At 38.1% G+C, this 13214-nt stretch overlaps 1 protein-coding gene across 1 annotated transcript in view; it reads right to left on the reverse strand.

The window, feature by feature from the left end:
• Nucleotides 1–279: 279 nt before the first annotated feature.
• ST8SIA4 (ST8 alpha-N-acetyl-neuraminide alpha-2,8-sialyltransferase 4) overlaps nucleotides 280–13214 on the reverse strand; it is a 50657-nt gene continuing 37722 nt past the window's right edge. The window contains exon 5 of the mRNA XM_065662017.1: nucleotides 280–1901. Coding sequence (XP_065518089.1) covers nucleotides 1622–1901 — 280 coding nt within the window. The 3' untranslated portion in view covers nucleotides 280–1621. The remainder of the gene's footprint in view (nucleotides 1902–13214) is intronic.

Raw genomic sequence — 13214 nt, forward strand, 5'->3', positions numbered from 1 at the left:
GCCTATCATAGAGCTAAGAACATAAAAGAAAATACCCATACATTTTACCTGAATGCTTTCTCCTTAGCCTAGCCTGACATGAAAATAGTGCAATCATGGTGTTCTTCATTTACCAGCTCCATTAGCACCAAAACATATCATATGCAGACAGGTTTTTTACGTTAGCATATGCTGCATTGACACTTTACCCTCTCTTACCTTCCTGTAATTTCTTATTCTCTTTTTTGAAATAAGAGAGTGATTTCATGGATAAACAGGAATGATGCTCAGAAAGATCACTGTGTGATAATGCAGCTCTGTTATTTCAATTATACATCAGAACATCAAGCTGATACAAACGAGTAGTATCATTCAACACTGTTAGAAATCTAAGTTTTAAAAGAACTGCTTGATATTCAGTTCTTTTATTTTCCATTTAACTGGCTAGGTCTCTTTTTTTTTTTTTTTTTTCCTTAGACATGTTCCAATGTCACCTGAGTTCCTTTAGACTTTGTATTTTCCTTTAAAATCAGGAACAAAAATTGTGTATGTATATATGTATTTGAATGTATGAAATAATTTCTTTACTGGTGCAGATATTTCTGAAGAATGAAATTCTACATGCAAAGTCAGAAAAGCAGCTTTGCTTTGAGATGCTTAACTAAAAAATTTAAACAACAAAAAGAATATGCTCCCTTCAGCAGCAAAGAAACATCATAATAAATCTATACTCTTTCTTCAAGGAGAAGAAATAACGTGTATAAACGTAATCTTTGGGACCAAAAATAAGGGCACCTTCTCATATGTTTTCATATCTGAACACAACAGAAAAACTACTCTTTAAAAATGGATCAAAATGACCTCTGACTGTCTCCATGTAGTGGGCATTGACAGTGGTAGCCAGAAAAACAATTGGGATGTTACGGGTTGTGTGACAGCAAGATGCATCACAATAATGATAAAATATTTGATTTTTGATTGACATTCCCCTCCACCCTCCCACCCTCATGATTTTTTTTTTCTAAGACAATTCCATAAGATACATACTTTAATTACATTCTCAAAATCCTTTCAGGGCTCAAATACTTAAAAGCAACAAAACCCAACCAACAGCAACAAAAAAACAGCAACAAAAGCTGAGATTATAATACAAGATCACAAGCAGTCCCCTGACTGAAGGTATTTACTGATTTGTTTGATCTTATGGACTTCACTTTCTCTACTCAATTCCATCATGAGCTTTTTGCTAATGCCTCATTTATTTGCTCAAGAAAAATTCCATCCACTGGGGATTTCTTCTGAGGGCTGCCTGACCACAGAAGCAAGTCAGCTGTAAGAAGGTCGTATTTTTCTTCTTTAGTTCATGATGAATGTGTCACTGGAACCTGTAAACACTACTGAGCATACATTCAAGCTTTGTTCTTAGTGAAAGTGGCACTTACTTGAACCCTTGCAGTCAAGATAGCTTAGTTATATAGCACTTTACAGGTATAATAGCTGGTTATGTACTTCTGATAAAATTCCTTTTTCTGATGGCTTAGTGGGTATTGAAACATGTCTTCACTGGGATCTGATTGCCATTCCACAACATCTTTATGACAAGGTGTGTATACTGTACTTCTTGTACTTTACACGGGCTTTATTACTGTATGCATTTCCCCGTTGTTAATTTAAGTGCTCCTCTGTTATGTAATACATACAATGTCTTAAACTCTAATGGCATCCTATGAGGACTGGCATTAGAAAAGTACCGATACTTCAGATCATCATAATAATGGTACTTGACTGGTTTTCCATGTAAATCCTTTGGGAATGGCCAAAATCCGTACAGGTGAATTTCATCACAAAATCTGGTGGCAAGTGTATACATGAGAAGACCAGTGCTGGGTCGTTTAATGTGGACCTTGTTTGTCAGCCAATAGCTGCAAAGAAAGAAAAAGTACATTAAGTAACTCTCATACAACTTCATGTGAATAAATCCTGTAAACTTATTTTATCTGTTATGCATTTCTTTTACACTATAATAGAAGCAAAAGTTTTCTCTCTAAACTGAGATTATAGGTGATGACACCATTTTGGCGCACCTTTATTCCACCTAGAAGAAGAGAAGTGAAACTTGACACCAAGCTGAAGAAAACCTGGCCAACTAAGTTTCTTAATTGAAGCTTTAACCCTAACAAGAAATCACAGCGCCTGCAAATGCTAGAAAACTGTAGTTAAAATCCTCAACCAGATCAGGGAACAGACTCTTGCTATAAATGTTGACCTCTTGCAGTATCCAATTCACTTTATCAAGTCAGTCCTACACGGAGTATCTGATTGTGATTACTTCACAGATTGCTTGCTAAATAGAAAGTAAATGGAAACAATACATGTAACACTTTAAGAATGTGAAGTAAACAGAAGCGAAGCTTCAATTACTTTGTGGTTAAGTACGCAAAGCTTCCTGGTTGCTAACAGAAGTCTCCAAAAAAGCAAAATCTTAAGCTAATAATTTTGAAAAGGTTTTGTTTTGTACTCAACACTGCACAGATCTGACTGAAGCTATAGGACAGTCTTCCTAGCAGGTAACAACATGTCTGGTTTGTCTCTTCAAAACATTGAATGGCATGAAATGGCAGTCAAATGGACCTGTGGGAAGTTGCTTCCCTCACGTTGTAACCTGTTATGCAGAAAATGTATGCATCCCAGACAAAATAAGTGTATCATGTTTCATGTCAGTCTGAAATGAAAGAAAGGCTAGTTCATTACTTAGTTATTTTAGGCAAGTTCATGTATGTAGTTTTTTCTCATGACAAAAAGGTATGCTCAGCCAACTCGAGCAGCTATAACTATACCCTTCTGCACCTACTCCTTTGATCTGATATTATCCCATTCTCACCTCAGCTCCTTGTCACAAATTGAAACCATCTTTGCCTCCAAAAGCTTTCTACCTGCCTCAGACATACGATATAGTCAGTCATGGCACAAACCTTAGACCTCTTTCATCCAGTCCAATATGGTTCTCCTTTCTACAATCCTTTCTTTCTACTGAGCAGACACACTTCAAAGAGATCTAACATGATTTTAAAATTTAAATAGTAATCATCTACATGTTTCACTGTTACATCCAAAAGTGAAAATAGTCAAAGACATCTTTTAGTATTTGTTAAGACTGGAGATAAGTATTGTCAAGAAACAGTTTGTATCAGGAATATTTTAATACTTTCTGGTTCTTTAGGCTTAAAGAAAATGTCTTTTCCTTCCTTTTTAATGCTGTTATCTTACCAAAAGCTAGTTCTTACATGTAGTTCCACACCATGAATAGAAGACTTGCATGTTTTAACATTCTACGTATAAAAATGTAATTTTTGGCAAAGTCTATTATCTCTATTAAGATAATAATAAAAACTAGGGTAAAGGAGAAAGCCTTATGTGTTAAACAAAATAATTTGATTTCAAATTGAGACATAGCTATAAAAATTGAACATCTCAGTAATGACTTTTACAAGAACCATGGGGTTATTCAGGCTGGAAGGGACATCAGCAGATCGCTAGTCCAATCTCTTTCTCAAAGTGCTCCAAGGCACCTGAGGACATTCTTGTCCCTCCTAGCCACAAGGGCAGACTGCCAGCTCATGGTCAACTTGTCATCCACCAATACTCCATGGTCCTTCTCAGCTGAACAGCTCTTTAGTAGATCAGCCCCAACCTGTACTGTACCCTAGAGTGGCCCTTGCTGAACCCCATTAGGTTTCTCTTTGCCCCATTCTCCAGCCTATCAAGGTCCCGCTGATGTCCAGGTTCCTTCCAACAGAGCTGATCCTTGCCACCCAGTCAGCCCCTAGCCTGTGCTGCTGCAAGTGTTAACTCATTCCCAGCTGCAGGACTCTGTATTTGTCCTTACTGGATTTCCTAAGGCTCCCATTAGGCTATGCATCCAGCCAAATTGTTCAGCTAGACTTTGACCCACTTAGTAATCCAGTCACCCACAGTACAGCATCATAACCTGGATAGAAGAATATTGTGGGAGTCAGTGCCGAAAACCTTGCTTCCACTCACGTATATGACATGCAGTGTTCTCCCCTCATACACAATGTACAGGATGTTTATAAAAGGTTCTTTTACCGCTTTAAAAGGGACTTATCTATGTCAGATAAATCACGTTCTGCTCTTATTCACACTGATAACAAACAATAAATTCTAATTCCTAGTGTTAGAAACAAAAAGATTTTTACATTTTCTTGTGGAAGATTATTTTCCTACAACTAAAAGCAAGCTAACACCTGTGACTTTGTAGTAAAATACTATTTTTTACTACCTGGGTGAAAAACTGGTTTGAAACCTATCATCACTTACTGAGGGTAAGACTGAAAATTCAAAATAAACCTGACAGATTTGAGAAAAAAAAACACCCACAACAATTTAACAAACAGGAAATGTAAGTTATACAGAGAATTGCCTGCAAAAGCTGGCAAAACATCTTAAAGTGGTACTTCTTCAGAGATGCTTGTGGAGGTTAGAACTGGTCGTAAAGTGCATATGAGTTAACAGGGCAAACCACGGACACCTATATTGTAACATGTTTGTAATCTGACGTATTTGCATGCCAATTTTTGCCACCCAGAAGCAGTAAGAAGGCTTTCTACTCCAAGTAAAGAAGCAGAAAATGGAAAACTTCTGCGAGGAACCTCCAGTCACACACGTGCTGTACCTCCACTGGAATCAATGGGATTACACTGGAAAGTAAAAATCTGTTTCTGTTGATGTTAACAAACTCTCATGAGAGCTCTGGAATTCTAAATATACATTTGAACATATTTATTTTCTTTATAACATTTTACTTTCTTTCAGTCCTCACAAACATCCATCTTTTCTCAACCCCAGCTGACCTGAAACTACTTAACCTTGCTTGAAGGAAATTTGAAATAAAGTGAAATAAATAAAAACCACGGCGTGAACAGAATGTCATATAAAACATTCCTTCTTTGTTCAGAAGTAACCTTCTGGCAAAACGATTGCCCTCAGTTACTGGCTACAACACTTCAACAATTGCAACCAATTTTTGCCACTGGGCTCAGTTACAATGCAGTACAAGTTACAAATTACTGTATATTGGTGTTAAGCCTTGCAAGTGAGCAGTATATTGATATGATTTGTAATGGTCTGGAAAACTGAAAGGAACCATGAAAGAAAGGAATATGAGAGCAAAAAAATCTTTCAGCACCCGAAAACTGAAGTAATTAAAAGTCTGCCCTGATGAATATGAGATTAAATCAATTTTTTTACATCCTTAACCATTGTTAAAAGATTGCTTTGACACTTACATTTGCCTTAAGTGTTTACGGAACCTCAATGTTTTGGTCTTTAAAGGTATTGAGTCACTTTCTGCCAGATCAAAATGTCTCCTACGGTTTAACCCACAGTCAAAACCACCACATTTTCACCCATACCTAGCAAGATATTTTTACACTTATAAGAATGAAATGTACTACTATCCGTATGTTTCCAGAAGAACTGTTAATTGCATAGCATGTTGCTGGCAGATAATGACTTCTTGCAGCTACTGACAAAAATTAAATTCAAATAAACACATAAAAAATATAGACATCTGTTTTAAGGATAGTTAACATTAAAATGATCTTCTGACAGGACCCTATTACAATGACTACTACATGCAACACCTCGTGCTGATTGTCATTACATTAGATGGATACTGGGGAATTCTAATGCCAACTCTTACTACTGTGGAATAGATGGCTTCTGACTATATTAAAACATGAGACATGCTTTCTAAGGTCACTTGGAGTATTGTGTACAGTTCTGGTGTCCTCAACATAAAAAGGACACGGAAGAGCTGGAACAAGTCCAGAGGAGGGTCTTGAGGATGGTCAGGGGACTGGAGCACCTCCCGTATGAAGAGAGGCTGAGAAAGTTGGGGCTGTTGAGCCTGGAGAAGAGAAGGCTGCGTGGAGACCACATAGCAGCCTTCCAGTATCTGAAGAGGGCCTATAAGATGCTGGGGAGGGACTCCTCATTTAGGGACTGTAGTGATAGGACAAGAGGTAATGAGTTCAAACTTAAACAGGGGAAGTTTAGACTGGATATAAGGGAGAAATTCTTTCCTGTTAGGGTGGTGAGGCACTGGAATGGGTTGCCCAGGGAAGTTGTGAATGCTCCATCCCTGGTGGTGTTCAAGGTCAGGTTGGACAGAGCCTTGGGTGGGATGGTTTAGTGTGAGGTGTCCCTGCCTATGGCAGGGGAATTGGAACTAGATGATCTTGAGGTCCTTTCCAACCCTAACCTATGATTCTATTCAGAATTATATGTGTCATGTGAGACAAGGAAAACTTGATATGATCAGCTACATTCAACCATCAGACAAGCCAGCATATTTAACATCTTTATTTGCCATAGCTACAAATTTGACAGGATTTCTAAGTATAAATGAAATAAGAATTTGGTTGTGACATATTTCAACAGATTTTTAACTCCTTTCTCTGGACAAGACTGAAACTGAGGAAACATACATGTTATAACCTGAATAGCTCCAAAGGTTATATATACCAAGATCTGTTCATTGCGTGGCATGCTGATTTACAAGCAAACTCAATCATACACACTTGCCTGTCACTGAAATTCTGTTCCTTTTACAGCCGTTGCATGGAGGGAATATTTTAAAAAGAGCTTTCTGAGAAATCTTATATGATATTTAAAAAGTTAAAATGGTAGCATAAATAAGAAGGTAGAAGCAAAACACTGTGAGAAAAAAAGACAAAACATTCCAGTGTTACTTGAGTGTCTCTGTCAGTGGAAGAAGTCAGATGATGCATATTGTCTTGAAAAAAATACTTCCTCAAAACATATTGTAGAACAGGACAACAAAGAGAAAAGTGACATAGGTTGTCACAACAATAAAATAACTTCTGTATGAGAGGAGATTAAACAGAGTAGCTTGAAACAGAGACAACTAAGAAGGTACACGGCAAAGAGCTCCAAAATTATGTAGTGTATAAAAGTGGCAAATAGGGATTCAATTACTACTTTAACACAAGCACTGCAACATAAAAACTATGGACCTGGTGGAGTCATTCAATGGTAGGTCTGAAATAAGCAGATGGAAGTACTTTTTTATACAATATGCCACTGAACAGTGGAATTCACGGCAACAGAATATTTTGCATGACCAAAATGGCCAACAGACTAAAAAGACACATGTTGTTAAAATTCACAAACACAGTGGTGCAGATGAAGCTCCTTCTCAAGGAGAAGCTGTTTCATCTTCAAGCTGCTGACCATGAAAGCACTTATCACAGAGTAAACACTTGACATTTCCTCTATAATAAGCCTCTCATTGGCACCTGCCACTGCTAAGACCACAGGCTGTGGAGGGATCTACACAAACTCACATTTTATGTTCTAGGACCAGCATCTGCTTTCTCTAGAAGGTGTTAGCTCAAAGAACTTCCTTACGCTGGCAAAGAATAAAGACTTTGCTTACGTTTTCATGTCTTCAGTGGGATTAATCACATAAATCATACGAGAGTCCTTCAACTCCCTATCAATTTATGTGAACATATGAATAAAAATGCATAATTTTCCTTTTCTGACTGAGATATGCCTTGGACAGGAGGCTGAACAAGGAATCTAGATTGTGAAAGAATTAAGCATTAACAACACTGAGAGTGTGACACCCAGCACAGAAACACTGCTGAGTGTCTGCATGTACAATAGCTTTCCATGTACAATATTTCGAAATAGCATACACAAGAGCCATTTCATTAAAAGGAATAATGTACATTATCAGGAGCAGAAATACTCCCCAAACTTGTAATCTGCTGAATTCACTAACATTCACTACTTTAACTTAGCTTTTTAAATTCTACTTTAATTCACTCTTTTAACTTAATTCACTAATGTTAAATAAAGCAGATTTCAAGTACAACTCAAGCGAAAGAGTGGTCTGCCTGGCAATTTTCCTTAGAAAAACAAAGAAAATATCATGATATCAATGGTGAACACAGTCATGTTATATACCTTGCATTGCCACAGATAAATAAGAGCACGGCCAGTAGCCTGCCATTCAGTGTCAGCACCACTGCAGAGAATTTTAACACAGTCTATACCGGCTATGGAAAAATAAGAACATATTAAAGCTCACTTTTACCTGTCTAAAAATAAAACAGTTAAGCTTCCCTGGTGTAGGAAACTATTCTGCTTTGCATCACTGCTCTAGCATGATCTGCACCTAGAGAGGCTTTAATCAGCTTCTGAATAATCACCTCAACAGGAAAAGGATCTGCTAAGGATGAAGAAGTATCAAAATACAGCATAACACTGCCCTTCTGTTGCCAGTGAATTAAGAAACACTTGCTAAAATGAACACCAGTTAGCCTATGAAATCTTTCCTCATACTTAAAAATATTTTGGCGCAACAACTGCAATCTTCTGCAGACATAACCAACATGCCCTATATAATATTTGAAAGGATGGGGCAGTAAGGCCTGTATATGGAGGAGAAAGCCTTGTGGAGTAATTAACAGGGTACGGAAACATGCCTCAAATTCTGTCCCACTTCCGCAATATCTCCAAGCTAATGGAATACTAGCCCATACTGAACTCATACTAGCTCTTTTAGTTTTCACCTTAAAAATAAATAAATAAACAAACTAATAAATATGTATTATTGACTTAGATTTATAAGGAAATCACAGGATGAATAAATCTCTTTAACCATTTGATAAAGGCATTCATGCAAAGGAAAAGATCCATATTTCAACCCTTGACAAATAAATGACAGTATTTCTGTATGTTAACCCATCATTGGTTTCAAAATATAAAACGCCCATGCTGCAGAGTCCTTGATTCTCCCTTCATAAACATGGACTTTCAAAATTCCCCCCTTTTTTTGGTTTTCAAGTAGAAGCATTCCAGCAGGACAGGCAGATGACATCCCTTTCCCCAGAAAACCTCCCAGTACACGATAAGGGCATGACTGCAGAAAACATGGGCTTCAACCTGGTCAGATGGTGGGAAAGGCAAGTTTGAGCCTTTGGAAGTGCTGTACCCCAAGCTGCAGTACAAAAGAAGAATGAGAGCCATTGTATCCCATCTGCTTGACTAACTTCTGGAAGAAAATAGCACCATATATGCGTGAAAGCTGATTTTTAACAGGCACAGAAACACTTCTGAACACAACTACAAGACCAAGCTCTTCTCAGAGGGCTATGAGAAGGTCAAGCTATTCACACCTCTGCAAAGCTTAGCAATGAGGTACCTGGCACCCTGCTCACTGCTGTCATGACCAAGGCACTCGAGAATATGAGTTAAAGTTAATCCATATGACCAAAATTTTAAATTTATAAAACTCCAAGCTGTTTCCCTAAACATGTATGCCAGTATGCAAAACTGTTTGCACATAGTAAATCTCTAGCTGATGCTAGATCACCATGTGTGAAACTTTGGTAATAGCTGATTACTGGTTGAAGGATCATCATGACCATATTTCCTCTACTCACTTCACAATAACCATCTTCTCATAGCTTACTGGATAAGCTGGAATGCATAAACATCATCTAATGTTGACATATTATTTTTAAGACCAACTTAACAAAGTCTTGTGTGCATTTGTTCCATTCAAAATTCCCTTAATAGCTTCCAGAAAGCAAAGTCACTTTCATTGCTGAGTTTTGGTATAAGCTTTTTTTCCTGCTTATCACTGGTCTTCCAGATCATTTATTCACTGTCATCTATGATTAGTCATACAGTATTTTTCCAGCTGTAAGGAAAGATGCATCTTCTCTTTATTTTCATGCTTTTCTCACCATTCATGACAACTTTTAAAACAACTTTGCTGAGCAAACCTTTTGCTGATGTCCGTGGGACACCTTTCTCTTCAGGCTATGTTTAACTACCCAGCATTCTCACACAAACATCTGAATGGGCCTTTTCACAGCTTCTTTTCACTTCCTCCTTTCTCAAAGTGTTCAAGCTTCTGGGACATCACTTCAATCACTTCTCTTTTCACAGTGACTTTTAAGCCACAGAAATTATTCATGTGTCTCCACTACATAAGGCTGCACTTGTTACTTCTGCAACGTTGTGATCTCTGTCCACCGGTCAGTATTCCCTACTGCTCCAAAATAGCAGAGTTTGCCCAGACTGTTGTTTTCCTCCAGCTCTCAAAACATGCTGGAAACACTCATCTGCTGCTTGGGTAGTTAGAGATATTCTTTGTGATACATCACACTACAGAAGAGAAAGTAGAGGCTACTTACTTAGGTAGCTCCTGAAAATTGCGAAGAATACACATAAAAATATTTTTCAGAAGTAATTTCGGCTCTTAAGAATACATTTACGCCAAAAAGAGCACTGAACCTTTTGACAGTAAGCGTGGTTAGTCTTCTATTGCACAGCAATGCAGACACTTAGCCTTGCTTCAGAATCACGGAAGTCATCTGCTGACACTCATTCTAGCACTCTGCTGAAAAGCGTTGCTCCCTCAACTCATGGACATAACCATTTTTAAGAGCAAAAAATGCTTTCATTTTAGAAGAAGCCAGTTGTAAATAATTTATTTAGAGATCACACATGCACTAGATGTGCACATAGTTCCATAGCAAAGTTGCAATAAAACAGACCTTGAGTACATTTTACAGACTACGAAAGCTAGTAGATTTCTGGAGAGAAGGTTTTCATTTCTGGGAAATCAGCTCCTCCCTGAGGTTTGCTGAAAAGAGATACATCTCTCAGAGGGGTGTTCCATGTCTACCTTATTTCTGTGACAGACAATACATATTGTTGCAATACAGATAATGGGTCAAAATACAAAATTCAATGTATTACAGACTCACAAAATCGTTTGGATTGGGAGGGACATTTAAAGATCACCTAGTCTTATTCCAACTGCTATGTGCAGGGACACCTTCCACTAAACCAGGTTGCTCAAATACCTATCAAACCTGACCTTGAACACTTCCAGGGATGGGACATGCAGAACTTCTCTGGGCAACCTGTGCCAGCGTCTCACCACACTCATCATAAAGCATTGTTCTGTCCAATTTAAACCTATCTTCTTTTGGTTCAAAACCACAGCCCCTTGTACTTTCACTAGGGACCCTGGAAAAAATTCTCTCTCTGCCTTTCTTGTAAGTCCCTTTTAAATACTGAAATGAACAATAAGGTCTTCTTGTAGCCCTCTCCTCTCTAGGCTGAATAATCATACTTCTCTCAGATCTTTTTCATAGGAGAGGTGTTCCAGTCTTCCTACCATTTTTGTGTCACTCCTCTGGACTCACTCCAGCAAGTCTATGTCCTTCTTGTACTGGGGGCCCCAGAGCTGGATGCACTACGCCAGGTAGGGTCTCATCAGAATGGAGTAGAGGGGCAGAATTACCTCCCCTGACCTGCTGGCTGCATTTGTTTTTATGCAGAAGTCTGCCTTTCTGGGCTGCAAGTGTGTATTGCCCCTTATGTACAAAGATAGGAAGATATCTTAATGTTTCTTTGGGTTTTATTCAAATAATCAAACATGAGTCTTTCCTCATACCACCTTTTCATTAATGCCATGCCTTCCTGTTACACAAGTATCTCCCCATTTCCTACAACACAATTGGTAAGAAATACCTGGTTGGAACCTCATAAACTATGTTTGTGTATAATCTAGAAGACAGTTCAGCTCTATCCTTTCTGTGCTATTCAGGTTTTGTGTGAAAGTCCAAGCTTTCAGTATCTGGCCATCTTTTATGACGAAGTAGGAAGGCACAAAATACCAAGCAAAGCTCTTCTGAGCAAGACAGTTTGTTGACTGAAGGATGCTTCTATCATATAGTCTTACAGACCTACCCAATAGATAGTGATAACATAAATAGTCCTCTGGCACTCATGACTGAAGAGAGCAATATATTCAGAAAATTTGAGAATGCTAATGCTCATGATCACTGATTCATATGTGAATATGCTAAGCATAGTGGGGGAAAGGCACTGAGCTGCTTTGCTTATGGAGTTGTGCTGATGTGCTTCAATCAAAAACATGTCTCTGCTTTTCCAGATGAACACACTTCTTCAGACCAACAACTTTTATAAGTACTGAGCTGTACAGTTTTCCTTCGTGATTAAACATACATTAAGGAATATGTAAACATCTCTAAACTCACTGTAATGGGTTAAGCAAATCAGACTTCTATGCAAATCTTTAGAGACTAAAGACTGGAGCACCATTATGTCTTCAGTCCCAAATCAATAGTTCAACACAAGCAAATAATACTTACAAAAGTTAAGAGTACTGACAGTGTAAACAAAAAACTTTGGCGGGAAAAGCAGCGCTGAATTTCCATTCTGGAAAGTCCACAGGGACCAATCCTAACAAAACTGTTATAAAAATAAGCAATAGAAAGCAACTTCATTTTATGTAAATGGGGCTAGAAATTTAAGTACATTTTAGAGAGAGTCAATTGCTTTTTTATATATATATATTTTATATATTCTAAATACTGCTTATTTCCTTCTCTGAAAAGATTATTTGCATTAGCTGGAATTAAACAGAAGCGATTAAGCAAAGAGATGAATGGCAGGAGCATAAAAATCACATTTAGATTGGAGACGGCAAGAGAATATTTTATTGGGTTTAGAGAAGGAACTACCTTTGCCACCTAATAAGACCACCTACCAAACCTTTTCACACACAGAAACATATATATGTAAAGGTGGGGGCAAATAAGGCAAAACAGGAAGTAAAAGTATGGCAAAGTGACAGACAAAAGAAAGCACATAGTGTATAGAAAAAAAAAAAACCAAAAAAAACCAACAAAACAAAAATAACCAGGATTTGGCATTCATAGAAAACCAGTATTTTACTTCACTACGATTTTCAAGTTATTAGGATGCTTATAGCCTAAGCTTGTATTTTGACTTACATCATGAACAGTCCGGGTTTGAAACAGAACTTCTTCCTCCACTGAAGAAAAAGCTTTGTCCCAAATGGTAACTACTGCTGGAAAATCCTTCCTCTCCACTCATCCTCTGCAGCTCCTTCACCATTCAGGGGAGGCACAAAAGACAGCACCACTGCTCCCTGCTGCTGGCACACTTTATGGACCTAGGTGTTAATCTAGACCAACTGTGATGGTGGGCTAGCTTCCTAGGAGAATGTTTGGTCTGGCATCAGCAGGGTTGATACCAGAGGTCAGCCTCAAGCTAAAGGGCAGAGACACAAGCCCATACTGGGATGTCTTGTATTGCTGGAGGTGAAACTGAGA

Source organism: Lathamus discolor, chromosome Z (genome assembly GCF_037157495.1).
Source record: "Lathamus discolor isolate bLatDis1 chromosome Z, bLatDis1.hap1, whole genome shotgun sequence".
In the NCBI taxonomy this organism is placed as follows: Eukaryota; Metazoa; Chordata; class Aves; order Psittaciformes; family Psittacidae; genus Lathamus; species Lathamus discolor.